This window comes from Raphanus sativus, chromosome 4 (genome assembly GCF_000801105.2).
Source record: "Raphanus sativus cultivar WK10039 chromosome 4, ASM80110v3, whole genome shotgun sequence".
Taxonomy (NCBI): domain Eukaryota; kingdom Viridiplantae; phylum Streptophyta; class Magnoliopsida; order Brassicales; family Brassicaceae; genus Raphanus; species Raphanus sativus.
The window spans coordinates 15,594,618-15,618,816 of NC_079514.1; the positions used below are offsets into that span (position 1 = coordinate 15,594,618).

A 24,199-nucleotide genomic window follows, 5' to 3' on the forward strand; every position below is an offset into this window, starting at 1 on the left:
ATGCAATGTCCAAATTAATTCCCAGTAATATTGGACTTTCTTTGTTTTTTTTAAGATGATCCATAAATCTGTAAGTGTCCACCCAAAAAGGTACTGATATTTTTATCTCATGTGAAAGAGAAAGTAGAAAAAGTTAAAAATAAAAGTAGAAAAAGTCTGAATGGTCTTGTTCTGCTTAAAACTAATATTTAAACTAATATTAACCCATTTGATAAATAAAAAAAACTAATATTAACCCATAAGTAGTTTTGCTATATTTTTGGGCATTAAAAAGTTGGGCTTCGAAGTTGAACCTTGTTTGATTCTGAGTAAACGGTGAGGTAGGCTGCTCTTCCTTTTGTTCACTGTCGAGGAAGCCGACACACGTTTCTCCGTTGCCTGTTGGTACTAAGCTTTTGAGGTTTGGGTGATTGAAAACGATTATTGATAAAAGCGTGATTGCTGAGAGATTGGCTAACAACTGATTTGTTTGTCTCTGGCGTGGTCATTTATCTTCTCTTGTGATTCTTATATATATATCTTCTCTATTTCTTAAGTTTATTAAAAATGCAAAAAAAAAATTACTTAGAAGATAAGGAGGTAATAAGTAAATGACAAATCAAAATCCAAGAATCATCGTTGAGAAAAAACCATATCAAGAACGTCTTGATGAACTTAAGGTCAAGTCATGGCCCAAGTTAGATCATTAGAATCTCTTTACTTTTCTTATTTCTTTATATTGGGTTGTGTGAGATCGATTGCATGAGAACAAATTAGAAGATTCTTAACTCATATGGACCAAAAAAAATTGTTATTATTCTTTTGGTTGGTAACGAAGGTGGGGATGTTCACCAGGGAAGTACCATTTGAAATATGAAGCATAAGAGATATGTTTCATTGTAAAATGTAAAGTTAAGGTTCATCCTCATCATCAACAGCAGCATCATCGTTATCAATTGATGCAAAAGTAGCTGGTAGTGCTTTTAGGACCACCCGCTGTCCCATCAGGTATAGATTCAATCCTCGCCGGAAGCGCAAGTACCAAATCTTTTCTCGCAGCAAGCTCTTCCGTTGTGAGGCCCTTTAACTAAAACAATATATAGAATTTCCACCGAGTTTACAAAAGTTAATCCTTGAGTTATGATTTAGTCAACCTCAGCTAATGGATTAGCTTTTTTCAGACATGATTTAATAAAAGCTATATTTACAACTTTTAATGAAATTCACTCACACTTGAATTAAAAAAAAGAATCATATAATATAAGCTCAACCAAGCTAAAAAGTCAATGTAGGTGGTCCATGAAGAGAAGAGGAAGCTTACTCGCTTGATAGCAAGTCTCTGCAACTTGGGGACTTCCTCGGACAATCGAGCCTTGGTGCGACGGATCTCTGGTTTCATTTCAATAGCAGAAGCTCTGTTCTTTTCCTTGGTAACAATCTCAGCTTTCTGCAAAATCGAAACCATGAAAAAAAAATGATTCCTTTACCACCAGAAACATTGTAAAATCAGAACCAAAACGCAGAACCATAGGCAAATCAAATTCTATGTCCAAAGCACACAGCTTTGAATCCAAATAGAAAGGATGGATGATTACCTCTAGAGCTGTCTCGATTTGGGTCTCAAAAGCTCCGTAGAGGCGAGCAAAAGAATCATCGCCGGAGATATTAGACTCCCGCTGTTTGTCAACATCGTAATGTTTCATCACTTCACCAGTATCACCACTGGTCCACACCTAAACCGATGAAAAGAATCAAAATCTCATGATTTTATTGCAAGCTTAGATAAAAGTTCAGGCTTTTGCACTTACGGAATCAGCACTGATGACGTGAGAAGGAGGAACTAAAAGAAGCTTCTCTCTTTTTCTTAGGTTCTGAGACGCGACGCCACTCTCTCCGATTTCGACTATATCGATAGCTATTTTCTGGGGAAAGGCCTGAATCGGAGAGCCATCTCTGAAGAGAAGTGGTGTAATCCTCCACGGATCGTTTGTGGTCTCACCGGCCGAAACAGAGCGGTGGATTCCTGGAGGCCAGAAGAGGTGCGGAAGAGATGCTTAGAGGTTGGTTACGGAGCTAGCGGAATGGAGATGAATATCCATCCTGCTCTCAACCCTCTCTTATATAATAGAGATTGACATGAAAGAAACGGAAAGGTCTGAGTTTCATATGAATAGCAATTATTGGTGAATTAAAAGAAATGCGTTGAACGGTATGAGAGGTTAAGCGATGGGAGGAGAATCGTTAGCTTTGAGAAAAGCGGAGACGGTGAAGTTGAGCAGAGGATAAACATTGAAGCCCTAATAACTAAAACACATGTTAAAAGCCCAAAAAAAACACAGCCCATTAACTAAAAACGCCACGTGTCACATAGGCGGGAGTGATACTCCCCTATTATAATATAGATTATAATTATCCACTAGAAAGCATCTTCAGTTCTTTTTTTTTTTTTTTGACTAAAGCATCTTCAGTTCTTCATCGAAAGAATCAACTAAAAAGCCCTAAATCTGCATTTAAAGATTTTGAACACTATAGAAATATCAGTTTAAATACAACTACTGTACATCCAAGCAAATTTTACTAGTCTATCAGATCTTGTGACTTAAATTTGACATCTGAGCTACCAATGATAGCATAAATGAAAATAACCAATTCTTCAAAATGAAGTTAAACAGAAGTAAATTTTCTTTTTTTGTGACACCGTTTATGTTTATTTTAGAGTTCTTTATTTTACCTAACTACGTTAAAGCTATGCTGTACTACAAAATTAAATATTTGTATAAACTCAACCTTATCGGTTTCGAGGTGTAGATGTTGGCCCTCCTCTGGTACATGATTTATCGGCTGTCGAGCCCATCAGCACCACTCTTTTATTTATTTATTTATTTTTCATCTATTTTAAATAAATATCTTCGATTTCTCAGGTAAATAATTTTTTTTTATAAATTATTTTTAGTGTGAATGATCGATCATTGAAGGGGTAGTCGCAGTGAAAAACAAAGCAATCCCCACCCAATGCTCGATTGCTTAAGATTCTTCACCTTATTAGTCACATGCTCCTCCTCCTCTTCCTCACCCCAAAAAAAAAAAACTTAAAAAGCAAACCCTAGATCCAAGACCAGAACCCAAAACCAGACCGATCTGAAATCAACTATCAAACAAGATCAGAAATGAAGAGAGATCTTCACCAGTTCCAAGCTCCCAACCACGGGACATCAATCGCCGGTTCCTCCAACTCCTCCCCTGCCGTGTTCGGTAAAGACAAGATGATGATGGTGAAGGAAGAAGAAGAAGAAGACGACGAGCTTCTAGGAGTCTTAGGTTACAAGGTCAGGTCCTCCGAGATGGCTGAGGTCGCGTTGAAACTCGAGCAGCTAGAGACGATGATGGGTAACGTTCAAGAAGATGGTTTAGCTCATCTCGCCACGGATACAGTTCATTACAACCCCGCCGAGCTCTACTCGTGGCTTGATAACATGCTCACGGAGCTTAACCCACCCGCCACGACTGGGTCTAATGGTTTGAATCAGATTAATAACTCGTTTTTCACCGGAGGTGGGGACTACGACCTCAAAGCCATCCCTGGAAGCGCGATTTGCCAGAGATCTAATTCTTCCTCTACTCCGAATCAATACAACAAGCGTTTGAAACCGTGCCCTAGCCCTGACTCGATGGTTACATCTCCATCACCTGCTGTTCAGATAGGTGGAATCGTGGGAACGACTGTAACCACAACAACGGTTAGCGAGTCAACTCGTCCGTTAATCCTGGTGGACTCGCAAGACAACGGTGTGCGTCTAGTCCACGCGCTTATGGCCTGCGCGGAAGCCGTGCAGAGCGGTAACTTGACTCTAGCGGAAGCTCTCGTCAAGCAGATCGGTTTCTTGGCCGTGTCTCAAGCCGGAGCCATGAGGAAAGTCGCTACTTACTTCGCCGAAGCTCTCGCGCGGCGGATCTACCGTCTCTCTCCGCCGCAGACTCAGATCGACCATTCCCTCTCCGACACTCTCCAGATGCACTTCTACGAGACTTGCCCTTACCTCAAGTTCGCTCACTTCACGGCGAACCAAGCGATTCTTGAAGCCTTCGAAGGGAAGAAGAGGGTCCACGTCATCGATTTCTCGATGAACCAGGGGCTTCAGTGGCCAGCGCTTATGCAAGCCCTCGCGTTGAGAGAAGGAGGTCCTCCGAGTTTCAGGTTAACCGGAATCGGTCCTCCCGCGGCGGATAACTCCGATCATCTCCACGAGGTTGGATGTAAGTTGGCTCAGCTCGCGGAAGCGATTCATGTTGAGTTTGAGTACCGTGGCTTCGTGGCGAATAGCTTAGCCGATCTCGACGCCGCGATGCTAGAGCTTAGACCGAGTGAAACCGAAGCTGTGGCGGTTAACTCTGTTTTCGAGCTACACAAGCTTCTAGGCCGTCCCGGGGCGATTGAGAAAGTCTTCGGCGTTGTGAAACAGATTAAACCGGTGATTTTCACCGTGGTTGAGCAAGAATCGAGCCATAACGGGCCGGTTTTCTTAGACCGGTTTACCGAATCGCTGCATTATTATTCGACCTTGTTTGATTCTTTGGAAGGTGCTCCGAGTAGCCAAGACAAGGTCATGTCGGAAGTTTACTTAGGGAAACAGATTTGCAATCTGGTGGCTTGCGAAGGTGCGGACCGTGTCGAGAGACACGAGACGCTGAGTCAATGGTCGAACCGGTTCGGTTCGTCCGGTTTTGCGCCGGCGCATCTCGGGTCTAACGCGTTTAAGCAAGCGAGTACGCTTTTGGCTTTGTTTAATGGCGGCGAAGGTTATCGTGTGGAGGAGAATAATGGGTGTTTGATGTTGGGTTGGCATACTCGACCGCTCATAACAACCTCCGCTTGGAAGCTCTCGGCGGTGCACTGAGTTGGCTCGATGTCGATGTTGGTGGTATGGTGATTTGACTCGAAGTCGACTGTGGTTGTGTGGTGAGTTGACCCGAAGCCGACGGTGGTGGTAAGGTGAGCTAGCTCGGCTCTGTGGGCTGAAATCAGTGGACCGGTGATGATATATGTTCGGACCAGACTCAAGCTGAGCTGAATCGAACCGTTTTGCCTTTTATTTATTAAATTTCACCTGTTTAAAATCTATTCTATTAAAAGTGAAGTACAAATGGGAATTAACCCTCACTTCATTTCATTATTTACAATTGACTGCCACTGCTTTAAATTAAAAATCTTTTGAGTATTTTTAAGCCCATCACGTTTTTTTGTTCTAATTTTTAATGGGCTAAACATTTTTAATATAACTTACTTTTAACTGGACCTAATTGTATTTTATCTAACCATTTTTAACCAGTTCACATGTCTAATTCTAACCATCTCTAACCATAAATTGGACTTATAATCATATTTCACATGAGCACAAATCTAAACTATTATAACAACCGTTTTCTACCGAAAGAGATACTAAAACGATGGTCAGAGATTTACCAAAAATCTAAATAACTATATATATATATATATCAATATTTTTGGTTTCTTACATAATATACTTCGATGCAAAACCATTTTTTTTTCCGATGCAAAACCAGTTGGTTTGTCAAATTCAGTTTGGAGTAAAAACCATTCGGTTTTCTTATTTATTTAATAATTGCAATATTGCTCGAGAATAAATCTAATCTTTCAAACATAAGATCAATATTTATGAAAATCTTCCTTGCACCTGTCAATTCAGAAAAAATGGATATTAACCAATATATCGGATACTAATCACTTCAAATTTGTTTAGACAGACAAGTACTGATATATAATGGAATCATCTAAACCATTTATTTAGACAGACAAGTATATACATGTACTATTTCAACATATTTATTATATAAATCAGTTAGTAACTAGCGATTCAATAAAATTAGAATTTATGTTTATTTTAGTACAGATGTTAATCCAAATGTTTTATATGATAAAAATTGAGATAAACTGATTAATCATTTTATTTTTAAATGTTAATTGTAATTTTTTTCTTTTTAAAAATACAATCTCATAGTCATATATTTCTTATGATTTTAAAAATACAATCTCATAGTTATATATCTCTTATTGAAAATAAACTCCTATTGATAATAAACTTATCCAATATAATTTTTAAACTCACATTTTAAATTTTTTAATGATAGATTATTGTATATTATTTCCATATAAATATAAGTTTAGTTATTTATAAATAGGGGATATGTTTATATGATACTAATGTCGGTCAAAAAAGGTTTTAAATTTTTATTTTTATTATATTAGATCTGTAATACATTTAAAATTATTAATATATATCATTTATACAAAACAAAATTTTATTGATAAAAACGTAAAATATACACCCACAGACGTCCGCGTCAAGCTCTAATTCTATATTATTAAAATTGAAGTACTAATTATATTTGTTTGGAAACATGGATAACAGTTTAAAAACAAGTTTGTTTGGAAATATGGATATCAATTAAAAAAACAGGTTTGTTTGGAAACATGATTAGCATTATAAAAATATATTGTTGTTTGGAAACATAGATAGCAATATACTAATAAAAATAATGGGTTTATGTTATTAACAAAAATTAGAAGACTTTATATTATGAAAAACTATCTATTTGAGTCAACTTTAAAATATACGAAAATGGACTACTCTAATTACTTAAAAACATTTTTTGTCTAATATAATCATAAAATAAAATTTAAACTTTATATACATATTTCAAATCAAAATAATAATTTAAAGTTGATTTGTATCAGAAATTGATTTAAAATATGCATACATTCAAAATTTTATTTTTACTAAAATATTTTACAATAACCATAATTAAAAAATGTTTTCAATATATATCAAAAAAATAATAAAAACCCCAATTTAATGTACCGACTTAAGTTATGGTTTTTATATTTCACATTAAATTTTAAAAATATAATATATGTAAGTATTTATATGATAGTATATATAAAATACTATTAATTATATGACTATTTATGATATATAATAGTGACTTCATAAATAATAGTGACTAGAGGTGGGCGTTAGGGTATCCATTCGGATTTGGTTCGGATCTATTTGGGTTTCGGGTTTCCGGGATCAAAGATTTGAGCCCATTCAGATATTTCTAAATTTCAGTTTGAATTCTATTCGAAACTTTGTGGGTTCGGTTTGGGTTCATATAATCTATTTAAATTAATTTTAAAATTTTAAAATTCATTATATATACTTTAAATTTCTCAAAATCTATAAATAAATAATATATTACATATAAATTTGAATAACATATGTCTGAATACCTAAACTTAACATATAAATTGGTTTGATTTAAATATTTGGATCGAGAATCAATACTTATTTGGTATTTTTGGTGTTATGAGTATACTAACTATTTTAGATATTTATTTTTGAATATTTTTATATATATTAAGCATTTAAACCAACTTAAAAGTATCATATATATTCTGGATATTTTTATATACATTAAATCTAATATATATAGTATATAAATCTTTTTTTCGGATACATTTTGGTATCTGAAATACTTCACTTCGGATCGGATCCGGTTTCGATTCTCTAAAACATCAAAATTTTGAACAATTATATATTTAATCATTTTGGTTCGAGTTTGGTACTACTCTTTCGGATCGGAATCAGTTTAGTTCTTCAGATTTAAATTTTTATTCAGCCTTAATAATATAAAAATAAATAGCAACATAATTTTGAAAATACACCCGCACGGGCGTGCGGGTCAAGATCTAGTTGGGACTTAAAATTGTTACATCGTTTTGTTAGATCGTTTTTAATCTATGCTTTTTTGGGTGGGGGGAAGTCAATATGCAGAGTATGTATTTAATGGTATTTTATAATAAACCTAAGTTTGTTCACAATTTAATGGTAAAATAACAAAAAAATATCGGCCGGAAAATTTCTGTTAACTTCACAGTAAATCAAATACCTAGTGATATTAGATAATTATAATTTGTTAACGAGTTTTCAATGTAAAGTTGATAAAGAAAAAGGATTGAGAGCGAGATATATATTTATTTATTACAAAGAATGCTAACTACTAAGGGATACTTTCATTAAAAAAAACTTTGTGAAACTTTATTAATGTAGTGTTTGATGTAAAGATTTCTTGCTTACAGAAGACTAATTTCTTATTGGCTCTGGTCGGAATACCACATTTCATATCTGTTTATTGATATTATTAACAGTTATTAATTAGATCTACAAAGCAACTATTGGATACGATGTTTTTATATCTTTTATAATGTTAAAACATTTTGTTTGCATGGCTCTGTACATTATTAACGTGTTTCCTTTTCTTTTTATATAAGGAATAAAGAAACTCGCGTACATTTTTTTTTTGAAAAAAAGAAACTCACGTACATTTGACAAGAAAAAAGAAACTCTCATACATAAACCTACGGGATATATATTACTAATATGTGTTTTAAGTGTTCTACCTAAGTTGCACAAAAAGTGTTCTGCCTACATAATTTCTGTTGAAAATACATAATTTTATATTAAACCGCCGGAACAATTGAAAAGAGAAGACGTGGTTATAATTATAATTATTTAAAATGTAAACACGCATTATGAGCTCGATGTTCTTAAAAAAATACTCAAAATGTATTTGAGTTATTTTTGTTAGGTATATGATTAGTAAAGTAAGGTTTCAAACAGATTGAACCGACGCATATCATTATTTTCAACAGTTAATTGCATAATTATCTTTGCTAACAATGAGTAATAGCCCACACAACTTTCACTGATGTAGAGTTAAGTTATCAATATTACTTTTGCAAAATGCAATAATTTATTTTAATTTGATACAAAGGAAGGTCCCATATGCATGAAATGTTTTTTAACCACCAAGTTGCCAACTTGCATGTGTGCAAATTCTACTTTGACCCCCATCGAGTTCTCCTTTTCACAGATTGTTCTTTTTTTGTTCTATCACATCGAGTTCTAATATTATATTAAGGTCCATATATTAATCGATCATTGTCCTCTCAAATATTTCATCGCAGTACTTTGTTATAATTTTAAATACGTCTAACCATACAGAAACATTGAATTTCTGCAATGTCTGCAAGATTCGATATTTATTTGCAACTTTTATAATAGTGCGAATCGAACACAGCTTACACAATGCGCGCTTGAACCCAAATAAACCCCTTTACTACATAAAAAGAGTCGGACCGGACCTAAACCGCAAAGTAAAACATAGAAATATAATTATTTTAGATGATCCCATTTATCTATTTCGAGATCAGTACGCAATTATATATTTATAGTTGAATGTAAATCTTTCTTTATAGTGAGTTATTTAACTGCATTAAAAGTTAATATATAATATATTCGGTCCATTCATTTGTATCACGTAAGAATATAAGTCGTTTTCATTGTCTTACTTTGACTTATATATCAAAGGAGGCACTGAAAATCAAACCTAAACTATACTACTCACCTTTATTTATAATTTTGTCAACTTTGATTTCTAACTTTCTAATAGGCCTAGGCATTTTACCCGGATCCAAAGACCCGACCCGAAACCGATCCAAAAAACCCGGTTCAGGTAGGAACCGACCCGATCAAATTACCCTATTGAGTCTTGAACCTAAGGATCCGCGGATAGAGTACCCGACCCGGATCGTACCCTATACCCGATAGGGTAATTTTAGATCAGAATCAATTACAATAAACCAAGCATAAACCAGACCTACATCTATCTAAACCAGTCTAAATCTATCTCTTCCCTTCCCCGAAGAACCCGAACCCGAGACAACCCGACCCGAACCCAACCCGAACCCGACCCGAACGCGACCCGAAAACCCGAATGCCCAGGCCTTTTGCAGGTTTGCATGATTTTTTACAGGAACATAGGATAATTTTCTGTGTATATAGGGTAATTTAGACCCGTTTACTATATATTCGATCCGAAAATAAAGAAATCCGATCCAAAATCCGTTAAAAACACCTGATTACCCGAAAACCGACCCGAAAATTTAAGAACCGAAAATACTCGAGTATTAATGGGTCCTATATCCTTCACCCGATCTGACTGAAACCAAAAATTTTAAATTACCCTATCAGATCCTAAACTCTAAGACCCGAAGAACCTGAACCTGAGACGACCCAACCCGAACCCGATCCGAGGATCCAAATGCCCAGACTTACTTTTTGACACCACTCCACGATATTGTAAGGTTACATTTATACACAACTTCGTAATAGGGTAAGATGGTTTAGTTACATGTGAATACATTCCATGCTTTATTTTACAGAAATTTTATTCTTACTCTTTAGATTTCTAAGGATAAATTTCGTATAGGACATAGCCATTTTTTCTTCATTTCAAAATTTTCTATTTCACCAACTTTTTTTTAGTTGTTTTAAACTGATTTTAAGCAAAATCTTGTTTTCGTTTAAGCTACGGTTTTCGGTGTCTGTTTAAATTTGGTTAGGTTAACTAAAAATTTTGGATTTACTATGCTCAAAATTCATATTTAAGTTTACTAACTTGCAAGTTGGGTTTGGTTCAATTTGTATGTACCAGAAAATAAGAAAAAATCTGGAAAGAAAAAAAAAGTCAAAATTTGTTATACAATGATTTAGTATTTCTTCATTCATCCCATCAAATAAAAAAGTTTATTTTTTTTTGATTCGCAAGACTCGTTTTAGTTATTTTATAAATTCTTTGATAATTTTAAACTTCAGTCTTAATATTTTTTTTACTCTTAGTATCAAACTCAATATTTACTTTTTTTTTTCTAAACAAAAGTTGAGTTTCTCCAATCGATATATTTTCTATGTCGAGTTTCCCCTATACTCCGAATATTATACTTTTTTAGAAAACAAGAGACTAAAGAATTTTCTAGGCCTGTAGACATATCAATTTTTTTTATGTAGAATGAATAGATTTGTAACAAAAAAGAATATATATAGAATCATTTTTGAAATTCTGTTTATGTTTTGGATTGAAAGATGAGTTAGCCTCACAAAAAAAAAATTCTTTTTGTAATTATCAAAACATTTTTTTTTCATATAAATCCACTTTGTTTAAACTTGGATTGAGTACGAGAGAGAGATAGTCTAAGTCTAGTTTATTTTCTATTTGTGGGTTACTAATCTAGTCCATGAAATCTGAGGTAAATTGTATTGAGAATGACTTCGTAACCAGTCTTCCATTGATTTATTTCGGATTTGGAAAAGGTTTTATCTTTCCATTCATAATGAAAGATTCTTTGTTCTTGAAAAAAATTCTTTATTTGATTCTTAACAAAAAAAATGTTATGTATATGTTATATATATTAAAAAAAGACTTCAATTTAGAAAAGTTACTAACTTGAATTTGTGATAATTTGTAAAATATATATGCTAGTGATAAAGAACATAAGTCATAACTATTTTTTATATGAAACTTTTTATAATCGAAATAAAATAAATGGTATTTTTTTCTCCATGTTCCTCATTCTTGTGAATATATCGATCAAGAAATTTTTTGTTGAATCAACAAAAAGCTGTGTATTAATTCTTGAAATATTAATGATACCTAGAAAAATAGTCATAGACAGTTGTTCAACACAAAATTTTATAAAAAAAAAACAGATTTACGAATTAATTGAGTATTTTTTTTAAATGTTTGCCAAATTTTTTGATGACTCAATTATTTTAGGATCATAACACATGCATTTTTTTACAAGTATATAATCAATTCGATCCCCCGATTGGATCATGGGCAAACGTCGAAGAAAAGATCGCTTGGATTTAGTAGCAATCCAACGCTTTAGTCAACTCAAACATCTCTCTTAATCGAAAAGGGATGCTTATTAGGTTCCATTAGACAAAACGGCTTAAAAAAACTTTTTTCATTTTATTCTTAAATGTTCTTTTTTACGATTATTTTGAACAAGGAACGGAGACGAATATAATCAACATGTTATTTTTCTTTTATTAAAAATAGAGATAAATTGTATATTAATATATGAATTTAATTATTAATATATACAATTCTTAAGGGTATATTCATGATAACTCTTTTCGTATAGGTCAGAAAACATCTTGCTTAGAGGACTTACTCACCTACGTGTGATGAAGAAAATCTTGACTAAGGTGGAGATTTCAAGGATATAGTCAAGATGTATACACCAATACTATGGGATACAAGAGACGCTACAAGATTCAGAGTGTTTGAGTCTATGTTTGGTTCAATTAAAGGCTCGGGTTATTTCCGGTTTCAATTGTAGTTGTTCTTGATGAAGACACATATGCTATATCGCGTGTAGTTATAAAGTCTCAGTCTCTTGTTGATTGTGAGATGAGTTGATAGAGTTGTAACAGAAAGAAAGAGAGAGCGATTCTGTATCCGTTCGGTGGCTCAAGTTTTCGAGTCACCGAAGTTTAGTGTATTGCCGCAACAGTCGACCCCAACGAGGCAACGAGTATAGCAGCTTCTCTGTCTTAGAAGAGTGTGGTGAACACCGGGTAAACATTCCCTCTGTCTTTACTTTCTTGCTTACACATGAGTGATCGATTAGAGAGAGAGAGATTGAAAGAGATGTAGGATCGTAGTTTAACAAGTCAATATATGTGTAATTCCCGAAGTCAATATGGGTACCACTCTTTTCATGAAGCCATGCTACACGTTTTCTTAATTGTTAATTTATGTACATTTGAGTAACTTTCTTAACAATATGATGAGACTTTCGTAATCTAAAAGATGATGCCCCTTCCTTACTGTTGTCATTTCAGCTAGAGTTTGATCCGTCTATCCGTAATTCCGTATGGGTATTAATTTAAAAAATAAAATAAAATACTAATTATATTAATTAAATGAAATCTAAATAATATGCAAGATTGAGCGATAAATGTGACCTCTAAATTTGGAAAGTGAATTAAACTATATGGTAGAACAAATCAAATTAAATAAATAGCTCTGGTTATATTTTGGACATAAATTATTGAATTTATCCGAATTTGAGTTATTAATTAGATAAAGCATGAAAAAGAAGTTAGAAATTCTAAGTAATTAGTTAAAAGAAGACAAAAAGTTTTTTTGTAATTTTATTTTAATAAAATAGAGTAAGGAAAATCGAAACAAAATTCTAACCACACTATAAATACATTATTTGCAACTAATTTTAAATTATTGATTTTAGATCATTAACAGATAACACAAAATTTAGTGTATACAAAAGAAAATGAGAACAGTATTCCAAATACAAAATTATTTGCCTTGAATTTTTGATTTAGATTTGATGTATTACTTGTAATCAGTTTAAAACAAAAAGGAAAATGGTGGAGTTGAAAACTTGATTGTAGCCATTTGACTTGCCGAATATAAACGTTAATTTCCCTATAATCTACGGTAAGTCAGTAAGTGTAATGTTTTAATTACATGCCAGCCCAATAAAAACAAATGGGCCGAGACAGAAAAGCCTCAAATAACAATTAACAGATCTTATCAGAATCTTGCGCCTTCTTTCTCTCTCTCTCCCTCGAGATCTTATATTAAAAGTTTGTTATCAGAATCTCTCTTCCCTTCTCCAAGAACTCACGACTCAGATCGCAGAGAATGGAAACTCTTCCTCTTCCCGGAGGTTGTAAGAGCAAGGAGGACATACGTAAGATTTCATCAAATCCAATCCAAGAACCAAACGTAGGAATCAGGAAACCTTTTCACTAGTCTCTCTCTCTCTCTCTCTGTTTCAGATTCATCGCAGGATCGAAGAATGCATGAAAGACGATAAGAGAAAGGAAGAAACTATGCAACATCTAAGGGATCATTTTCAAATCCCACACGATTTGACCAGCATAGGTACGTACGTAGTAGACAGACTCCTTTTGCTTTTGCACCGACTCATCAATGTATCTAATTAAATGCAATACCTCGAAATCTTTTATTTTGGCAGTTTGGGATCTTCTTGAAGCAACGTATCCAGAGCATTTCAGATCCCACTATGAATCGTGCGAAGCTTATCGGACACGATCCGTGAAGGTTCAATGATACACAGCTACCAACTTATACCGAGGTGGTTTAGAGATAAAAGAGAGATGAATCAACAACGCCGCCCTACTAATATCCAGGGAGATGGCTTTAAGAGCGTAGATGAGTTCTCATATTACGTAAGATTCCCATCAATTCATTTCATCAATCAATCAGAAGTTACATTATTATTATTAATCTCTTACTCTTTTTTGTTCTCTGCTCTGTTTCAGGTTCACGGCAGGATCATGGGGTGTATGAGAAAATACAAGAGCAAGGAAGAAACTGTAAAACATCTGTTGGATCAATATGGGGTCGCACCTGAATCTACCAAAACCGGTGAGTAGATTTCTTTTCATAGAACCCATTAATGGGTCTTGAGGCAAAACGTTTCAAGAATTCGAAATAATATGTTTTTCTTTTTTTTTTTCTTGTAGTGTGGGATCGTCTTGAACAGGGGTATTAAGATTGCTTCTGATCTTACTATGAAGCTTGCGAGAAGGAACGGAAGTTACGTGAACAAGAAGCACCAAGTAAGCAAATTAAAAACCTCGAGCCTTAGTTTTCTTGTCGCGCACGCAAGAACTTATCTGATAAAAAGCTTCTTTTTCTGTTCGTTTCGTCTTGGTGGGACTGGTGAAGAAGTAACGGCTAATGCTCTGATCACAGCAGAAACTAGTTCTTGTAAGTCTTCTAATCGAGTGTGTTATAAACAGGATAAAACAGTAACTGATTTTGAGATTTTTTTTTTTTTTCATGACTGTGATCGTTGTGCAGCTTCAGTGGCTAGTAAGACACTCATACTTATTAGGGGCTTAAAGGATATGGAGGTGAAAAAGACAGAGGAACAACGTATATGTCCTCCTGGTAACTAAACTTATCCTTTTTCCTCGAGTTTCTCTCACTGTGTGGGTCCTAAAAGTTTGTTGACATGGTCTTTTGCTTCTGTCAGCAATGGAGACTGGTTAATTGGATTGGCATTGTCCTTGGGCAACAATGTTTGCATTGGCAGCTTGGTGGGGGTGGAAATGGAGATGTGGGAACGTGTTTGGGGAGAACAGGCTATGGAAAGATCGAGTAGGATTCCTGCGAAACTTGGCTAAGGAAGTGATGCTAGCGCAAGTAGTGGAGAAAGGAAGTGTGGAGCTTAGTGAGAAAACTGAAGTAATGATAGGATGGACGACTCCTCGAGTTGGGTGGATGAAGCTGAATACAGATGGAGCTTCTCATGGCAATCCGGGACCGGCATCTGCTGGAGGTGCTATACGAAATGGGGAGGGTGAGTGGTGTGGTGGGTTTTTGCTGAATATAGGGAGGTGCTCGGCTCCTTTGGCGGAGCTGTGGGGAGTTTATCATGGCCTGTTGATCGCATGGGAGAAAGGTATTACTAGACTGGAAGTAGAAGTGGATTCTAAAATGGTGGTGGAGTTTCTCACAATAGGGATCGGAGATGCTCACCCGCTGTCTTTCCTGGTACGACTGTGCCATGGCTTTTTGGCAAGGGACTGGTTGGTCCGGATAGTTCATGTGTACAGGGAAGCAAACCGCCTAGCTGATGGTTTGGCTAACCTGGCTTTTTCTTTTCCATTTGGTTTTCATAGATTGAATGTTGCACCGTTGGAGGTGGTTAGTTTATTGAGTGAAGACGTCGATGGACCGCTACGGCCACGACAGATTCGAATGTAGTTGAAGTTTGTGTTTGAATAAAGATTGGGAGGTTTTTCTCCCAATTTCCTACCAAAAAAAAAGCAATGGAGACTGGTCCATCATCAAAGGTGCTTCGCTTGGGACCATATTCTCAAGCTAATGGGCAGAAGGCCATGAATTTGGAGCACCTTCTTCTACTGCTGAGTTCCTCAAGAGCGGTGCATAAGGAGCAAGTGAGAGGTGACAACGAAGAAGCATAGAACCTGCATGATCAGAATCAATAACTGCTAGAGAACATATTTAGATGATCAAGAAAAAGATGAGAGATTCTCACTTTTAGGATAGTTTTGTGGTTACCAGAAAATTTTGCAGAGACATATGCTTCTATGATATGCTTTCTTAATCTCTCATGTACTCACTCACTACTAGCTAAATCAATTTATTTCATTGTATCATTTTAAAGAACATATTAATTCTATCAAAATGTGGAGAAGAGATAAACATGTTACAAGTTAGGAACATACACTCATTCTATCAAACTTCTATCCATTTATTAGTGTGACAAAATACAACAAAAAGCTGAAGCACAAGTGTTTGTAATGCTTATTCCTCTTGACAAGAAAACCAAAAAGAGAAGTGTACGTAGAAACCCCAAAAACATGATCTAATGAGAAGGAACCATAAGTCCTAGAGACTTGTTGAGCCAAGCCTTCCATTTCCCAGAGGTCTTCCTGATTGTAGTTGTTGATGTGTCCACAGAACCTCCAAGATTTTGTGCTTCTAACTTCTTAGACAGAACAAAGTTCCTGGATCCGGTTGAACCAATCTTTCCCCATGGATTGAATGCTGAAATGATCCAAAAAAATTAAATATAATAATCAAAACCATTAATGAGCAAAACACATATGGTAGTAAAAAGTCATAACTCACCTTCAACTGCATAGTAAGGAGAGTATAGGAGGAAAAAGCTAGAATCAGAACCGAGTAGTGGAAGCCTGCCTTCACGAGCATAGCATTTGAGAGCATAATCAATAACATTTGAAACAGTTTCATCTTCTTTGACAACAAAACGAATGGGTCCAGCACTTCCTAAGAAACTGATGCTAACTAGGAACCTGTTAATCTTGGACTTGTGTGTTTTCTTCTGCTTGTTGTTGTTGTTGTACAGCAACATCTTTAAACAATAAACGCCAAAAAAAGAAAATAAGACTTTTGATGGGAGTTTGGGTTGCTTCAAGGGTCGACACCGATGCAACGGAAGTACCAGGATTCCTTGCAAGTGCCAAAAGTGAAGGAGGAGGAGGAGGAGAGAGGGAGGAGAAAGCTCGCCCTTGCGGTGGTGCAATGGGAGAGCATAAATTCTCTGGTTGTCGGAGTTGTTTCTACCATTCAAGACGCTGCTTCAGATAGAGAGAGAGAGGGACCGATGAAATGAGATGGTGAAGGATGTATGTGAATAAGAAAAGACAGAGTCTCTGATGGTGAAGATAGGTTTCAGAATCTAAAAGGAAGAAAGAGAGAGTTTTGAGATGGAGGCCGAGATGTCTGAGGGGGGTGGTGGAGAGGGTTAAAATAGGGTTTGATAGAGAGAAAGGGAGGATGAGCGATTCTTCATCCGCAAGCAAAGCAAACCCTTTAAAGCACCGAAACTATCTCCCTACTCGTCCGTCAATTCGGTATTTTTGTTTTGGCACGACAGAAAAATAAGTTCGTTAATGATATCCTCAAGCTCATTATTAGAGCACCATTATTAATGGTTCTCACAATTAGTATCTCACGGATCTGAACATAAAATAAACTATAAATATCTCAAATGTTTAGATATTCCGTCAAAGATATCTCAAATGAGATACTTTATACATTTTTGACGGAATATCTCAAAATTTTTTTAAACAATTTATATTATAAAAGTTTGAATATTTAAAAATTAATCTATTCTAAAATAAAATCAGGAGAAAAATCCAATGTGTGTTCTTTTTAGTCACAACCTACACTTTATAAATATTCAAACTTTTATAATATAAGTTGTTTAAAAAAACTCTTCAAAATATAAATTTTCTTCACATTTTATGCATTTTTTACATTTACTAAATATTATAAGCCACTTGTAATCATGTAATATTTAATGATTTGTTTGACTATATTTAATATACCTAATTTTCTGAATATATAATTTTAGATTAAACTTTTTTATATTATAAAATAGTTTCACTAACAAAAACGAGAATAAGTTTTTATTATTTCTCTTTTAACAACAAACTAGGTCTTGACCCGCATAACCGTGCGGGTTTTACTTTTTATATACTATAATATTTTAGTTCATATAACAAAATATCACTAAGTCAATGTAAATTATATGTATTATATAACTCTAAAATGCCTATATTTTGTGGCTTATAATGTTACTACAATAAATTTTTAAATCTTGTAAAAAATTGAGAATATTAAGTAACAATACCATTTTACATAATTTGGTTTCATCTCTAAATTTGAAATGTATATGGAAGTCAAATTAAATTGGATATACATAACAAACATACATTTAATATTTTGAGATACGGTTAAACCAACATTTAAAAAAAATTACAAAAATATTTTTAAAGAGAAATTATAATATATTGTACTTGCATTATAATTTTGCAGTAAATATCTTATTTGAAAATTGATTAAAATACAGTAAGTTGGATAAGATTGTTTTATTTGAAACGGAAATGAATATTCTTTTTAACAAAATATTTTAGAGATCTTTATAAAATGTATTTTTGAAAATTAATCAATTTAAATTGTTATTATCATTAAAATATAATTAATATATACATGCTTTTAGTTTTCGTTCATAAATCAAAAACAAATTTATTTTGAAACTGTAATTATATTCTATGATAAAAATTATTTTTGGAAGTAAGTTTTAAAATGATTTTGAAAAGATTATTTTTAGAGGATGGTCCATTTAAAAATATCACACATGAAAGAAGTCATGACTTCTGTTTTAATAATATAGATATTCATTATAAACAAAGTTAGTTTGCTCTTTGTTTGTTTTAGGTAAGTTATTGACAAACCGGTAAATAAAATAAATGTAAATGTTTTGGTGTTATATTTTCGAAATATAGTTTAACAGTTTTCAAAAGTTTGATAAAAGATATCTTTAAAATTTAAACCAAAATTTTTAAATTAAATACAGTTAGAAAAGATCTTTGGCCATAGTGTCATAGATCCAGAGTTTGAGTGATTATTAGGATGAAGTTAATTTTACATGATATAGTTTTAGGTTTGGGCGGATTACTAGGGTCGATTCTGTCTGTCTGGTATTCAATTTAAAAGAAATACACAGGGGTTTAGTCTGTACAACAATTAAATATTGTTCTTTTTCAAAAAAAAACAATTAAATATTATTAGTCTCTATACAAATGGATTAGAGCATCAGCATCGGGACAATCTCTCAACATGAGTTTTTTTTTGTATTTAACACTAATATAATTGATTCTATAACTAAATTTTAAACAAAAAATAAAACAGATGATTCTGGGTGTGATTGGTAATGGCTGTAGGTGCTGTCCAGAGCACCATTTATTTTTAAAGCACCAAATTTACAGCAATCAAGCTTTGATGACTTTTTAAAAATCACAGCTGCGGAAATAATCTACAGCCCTGTAAGTGCTTTTTAAAGCCAAATATTCAAATCAATTTTTTTGAGCTTTCCACAAAATCTACAGCAATAAAATCTAAAGCCAAAGCAAAGAGACTACAGCTTTTTTTCTACAACATAAATTTTAAAGCTACAGCCAATACCAATCAGACCCTCTCTTATCATTTTTCTTGTTTCACTTCCTCTCTCTTCCTTTTTTAGTTTAATATGTTATTATAATCTTCAGAAACTTTGTGACATACCCTCAGCATTGAGACATATTTTGGATGACGCCTTACATTTTACTCTTTTTTTTCACAAACAATTGCTGTAATCTGGAAAGAATACTCGGGTTACTTAGGGGCCGACTGGTTTTCCCGTTACCACCCGCAAATTCAGCTTTTACGGTTCATAGTAGTTGTTGGCGTTTCGAAACAATCACAGAAAACGCTACAAATCGCTTCAAACCGCTCCAAACCTCTTAAAATCAAAAGCTGGTTCCAGCTAACGTTTGCGGTTGCGGGTGGTTGCGGGAGGATAAATTTTTTTCCTTTAAAAACAGAATAAATAAAAATAATACTAAAAATATCCAATAAAAATTTAAAATTGAAATAATAGAAATTGTAAAATGTATACATATTATATTTCAATTTATATTATAAAAATTTAAAACCAAAATATTTTCTATTATTTTTTAAAATTTAATAATATGATTTATAAATATAAATTTTATATTTATTGTATTATTATAATTTTTAATATTTTTATAATTATATAAAATGTAAATATTGTTAAATTATTATTTAACAGATATTTCGTTTGGTAGTTACTAATCATAAAAGTCTAGCAAATGCAACAATTTCTAACCGTTGTACCAGTCGTATATATCTCTATAAAATGCTTAAAACCGCAACCACCCGCACCCGCAAACTCCCGCAACCACAATCGCAACCGCTGCGGTTATACCAGTCAGACCCTTAGAACACTTCCATCGGGTAGTATATTCCCATGGATATCTAACCGATTTAATATTGATCGTTTTAATATGATTCAATTATTGATTAAATTTTAAATCAAAAAATAAAATAAACCAATCATATAAAGACAGACATAGAAACAATACCCAACTTTTTTTTGTTGGAGTTCTTAAAGCACAACCTCTTTTTACCTTTTATCACTTTTCTATTTTTATTACATTTTAATATGTAAATAGTGCTCTAAAACTCCTTTAGATCCCACCGATAATGTTATATTTATGCTCTTTCTTTCTGTATTCCACTAGGGATACTCCATCAACTCTTTTAATTTCAACAAGATACTGTCGAAAAATGGTACTCAACAATTAAAGATGAAACTATCATTTCAAAAACGAAAAACTAATGAAAAGTGTGACAGCAGAAAGTGTGATGATTGCTTACCCTCATCTTCTGCATCTTCTTGAAACCTTAGTTCTCCTCTCAAATATGAAAGTTGATCAACTACTACATCTAGGCTTTTTTGGTCTACATATTTTTGTTGGAAGGTCCTATTAGGTTATACGCAACCAAGCTCGTGTCGTCACAAATATCTTGCAGGGCAAGGTACTAGTTCTTCTTTCTTTTGAGTGGACTCTGAAGACCATGATCATCATGCTTTTTATGTTTTCAATAGAACATAGAACCAGAGATAAGCTATATATCTAATCCCACCTCAATATCCTTCCCAGTCCTGGTCATACCTATGTCATGTCTATCACTGACATGTGTAGATTTATTGGACGCGGGAGTGGCAAAGAGAGACATATGATGAGCTCTTGTATACTCCCTGTCAGGTCCCTTATAACGAACTGATATGACAGTGATTTTGTTCCTGGTTAATTAATTTGAAATTTAGAATTTCTAACTTTAAAATATATTATCATTATTATTTAGAGTAATCAATTATTTATAGAGAAATTTAGATGTAATTATAACCAATCACATTAATTGTTATAAAACTGTTTTTTACGACAAAAAAAATTATTATATTACTCTTAAGTTGGTCACCAAATTGTTATAAATGGTTAAAACTAGAAGACGTGAATTTTATATAATAAATATTTTCTGGACTATATAATCGTTAATGTAATATTATAAAATAAACAAACAAATTAATATTAATAAAAGTAATTATATTTTACTAATAAATAATTAACTTGCAAAAAAATTCTCTCTTTCTAAAAGAAAATAATTAAAAAACGAAAAAAAAGAAACGCAAATTATTTGGTTTAATAAATTCGAATTCCGGTTCAAAAGCTTGACAAATGATATCGTTGAAAATCAAGCAAAAGTTTCTGAATTTAATATTGGTAGTCTTTTCTTCATATAGTTTAGTCTTCAGAAAAAAAAAAAAAAAATAGAATGAGCAAATTGTGGGAAAGAACGTGTTGAATAGTTTGGGGATAACATTAAACACTTTCTTTCTTCTAATCAATTAATCATCATCATCATCATCATCATCATCATCCCCAAGTCTTTTTCCTTTTTTTTCCAATCATTCATCGTTATCTCCAAAGCTTCGTTGATTATCTCCAATCTTCTGAAAAAGTCCAATGGATCAAAGGCCTCTGGGATTGCTAACGATCCACGTCAAAAAAGGTATTAATCTCGCCATTCGCGACCACAGAAGCAGCGATCCTTATGTTGTTATCACCGTCGCCGACCAGGTTCCTCTTCTTGCTATCATCCTCTTCTTGCATTTTCAGCCTCGGATTAACAATTTTATGATTCGTCGTCGTTTTAAAGTCTCTGTTTTTTTAAAAAAAATTAAATGCGCAGATATTGAAGACGCGTGTGGTGAAGAAAAACTGCAATCCTGTATGGAACGAAGAGATGACCGTTGCTATCAAAGATCCCAATGTTCCTATCCGCTTGGTAACACAACTCTTGGATTATTATTATTATTTTTTTTGATTCAGACAATTCTTATGTCTCTCTCTCTGTTCATTGGTGTTGATATTATTGAAATTTTTTTTTTGTTCAGACAGTGTTTGACTGGGACAAGTTTACTGGAGATGACAAAATGGGAGATGCAAACTTAGACATTGAACCTTACTTAGAATCTCTCAAAATAGGAATGGAGCTTTTGAAGCTACCTAATGGATGCGCTATCAAAAGGGTTCAGCCCTCCAGGCACAACTGTTTATCTGATGAGAGCAGCATCGTGTGGAACAATGGAAAGATCACGCAAGACATGATCCTTAGGCTCAACAATGTCGAGTGCGGCGAGATTGAGATCATGCTTGAATGGCATGAAGGTGCTGGTTGCAGAGGTATCACTTCCAAAGGAGTAGGTGAGGGCTCTTCTTACTCTACCTAAAAAAAAAGAATATGCTTGTTCTTCTTGTTGAATGAATGAATGAATGATCGATTGTTGTTTCCATATGTATTAGATAAATCGTGTATTTCTTTGATGACCATACTAACCGAGAAACAATCTCGAAACTTTTTTTTTGTATCTCTTCTTCCATTTGAATGTCTTTTGATTGTGTATTGCAATTTTTGTTTTGGGACTTTTTACATTTCAGATTGGCTAAAATTTTCATGTGTCTACAAACAATGGATTTAAATAAAAAGAAGAAGATGCAATTGTTGCATGATGAAATACTATACAAAGAATGAATTGAGTATAAGTGAGAATTGCTTAAACAAAAATGATTTATTAATATATAGTTTATCTTTGTGATTTTTGTACAAACGAGTTTTTACATGGAACTAAACAGTATTTAAGGCTTGCTTTCAACATCTAAGTAAAACCATTTTATACAAAATTCTTCCATAAACATAAAGTAAGAAAGTAAGCACTTCAACTTGACACATCTGAGTTTCAATAAGCTCTGAGATTCTTGGCACTGGTTGTGCCTAAAGACGTGAAGTTCAACTTAACCACCAGGGGCTGTTGCATTGTAACATCTTCGAGTTCTTCCACTTCCAGTGCTACATTGGAGAATGCATCTTTACTTGAATTTGTGGCTGAGATTGCATTTTTACTTGAAACCTGCTCAACCAATTGATTTCTGAAACCAAAGTTGTCTTCAACCTCCTCAGTTTCTTGACTATAAAGAAGCCTGAGGAGTGGCTAGCTTCTCCACTGGATGACTCTCTCCTACATCCATACTGATGGGATCAGATGTAGAATATAATCTTTCATAGGAGCTGAACAAATGGATCCAGCAGATGAATTGGGTCTCCCGTCTTCACCATTCTCTACACGCACTGAGACTGCAACGCGTTTTGAGTTCCTTGACTGACCGGTGAGTGTCTCATCACCTTCCAGGTTTCTCTTCTTCCCAGCTTTACTTTCACTACTAGTAATAGTAGATGAACTTCCTGTCGAAGAAACTCTCTTCTCTGAACTGCGTTTGCTGTCACATGTTCCTTTCGAGTTATGTATGCTTCTTCGCATTACATTGCTGACACTAACCGTAATCAGTGTTTTTAAACTCCTCAATTGTTTTTAAACTTGAAGGCCTAATGAAGAACCTTCTTCAATAGAGCAAACAAGGATGGGATTGGGCCAACGCCGTTGAGTGTAGGACTTAACTTCGGTCCATGGAGCACCATTAAAAGTTTGATCTCTTGTTCTAGATTAATCACACATAGTTTGGTAGCCTCTTTAAAAATAACTAAACAAGACGAAATTTTCCATTCTAAAGCCATAATGTAAAGTTTAAAAATCGATACAAAGACGTTTAAAATCTCATACATACTATATACGCCAGGTCTTTTTTGTAAAGATATACAGACCTCTCTTTCTCTCTCCTCACTTTCTCTCTCGAAGGCCAACGAAGTAGATCTCACTCGCTCCGGTACGGACAGCGCGTGAGCGCAGGTTCCGGCACCGGAGGCTTCTCCTCTGCCCTTGTCTCTTTGTTTTCTCTTTTGCTTCACCGGTGTCCCCTTCACTCTCCCTGCCTTGTCGTCGCTCTGCTTCTGGTGACCCGTC

At 34.0% G+C, this 24,199-nt stretch overlaps 4 protein-coding genes across 5 annotated transcripts; 2 read left to right on the top strand and 2 right to left on the bottom strand.

Moving 5' to 3' along the window:
* Positions 1 to 773: 773 nt before the first annotated feature.
* Positions 774 to 2,290, bottom strand: LOC130511897 (syntaxin-71-like). 2 transcript variants are annotated; one of them, XM_057009741.1, is made up of 4 exons: positions 1,788 to 2,290; positions 1,575 to 1,701; positions 1,301 to 1,426; positions 774 to 1,066 (listed from the first exon to the last, which is right to left on the bottom strand). In XM_057009741.1, exons 2-4 carry the CDS (start codon positions 1,680 to 1,682, stop codon positions 932 to 934), a joined length of 369 nt encoding a protein of 122 aa, XP_056865721.1. In that variant the 5' UTR covers positions 1,683 to 1,701; positions 1,788 to 2,290; the 3' UTR covers positions 774 to 931. The 2 variants fall into 2 exon arrangements, with proteins under 2 accessions (XP_056865721.1, XP_056865720.1); XM_057009740.1 differs by having other exon boundaries at positions 1,575 to 1,712; positions 1,788 to 2,276.
* Positions 2,291 to 2,939: 649 nt separating this feature from the next.
* Positions 2,940 to 5,195, top strand: LOC108854826 (DELLA protein RGA1). The gene has a single exon (XM_018628495.2). It carries the CDS (start codon positions 3,147 to 3,149, stop codon positions 4,872 to 4,874), a length of 1,728 nt encoding a protein of 575 aa, XP_018483997.2. The 5' UTR covers positions 2,940 to 3,146; the 3' UTR covers positions 4,875 to 5,195.
* Positions 5,196 to 16,138: 10,943 nt separating this feature from the next.
* LOC108852262 (uncharacterized protein At4g22758-like) lies at positions 16,139 to 17,359 on the bottom strand. Its single transcript, XM_018625769.2, has 2 exons — positions 16,540 to 17,359; positions 16,139 to 16,455 (listed from the first exon to the last, which is right to left on the bottom strand). The coding sequence occupies exons 1-2, from the start codon at positions 16,781 to 16,783 to the stop codon at positions 16,274 to 16,276; spliced, it is 426 nt and encodes a 141-aa protein (XP_018481271.1). The 5' UTR covers positions 16,784 to 17,359; the 3' UTR covers positions 16,139 to 16,273.
* A 4,205-nt stretch (positions 17,360 to 21,564) lies between these two features.
* On the top strand, positions 21,565 to 22,746 carry LOC108849859 (protein C2-DOMAIN ABA-RELATED 10). The gene is made up of 3 exons (XM_018623472.2): positions 21,565 to 21,920; positions 22,033 to 22,128; positions 22,238 to 22,746. The coding sequence occupies exons 1-3, from the start codon at positions 21,807 to 21,809 to the stop codon at positions 22,571 to 22,573; spliced, it is 546 nt and encodes a 181-aa protein (XP_018478974.2). The 5' UTR covers positions 21,565 to 21,806; the 3' UTR covers positions 22,574 to 22,746.
* The last annotated feature ends 1,453 nt before the right edge of the window (positions 22,747 to 24,199 follow it).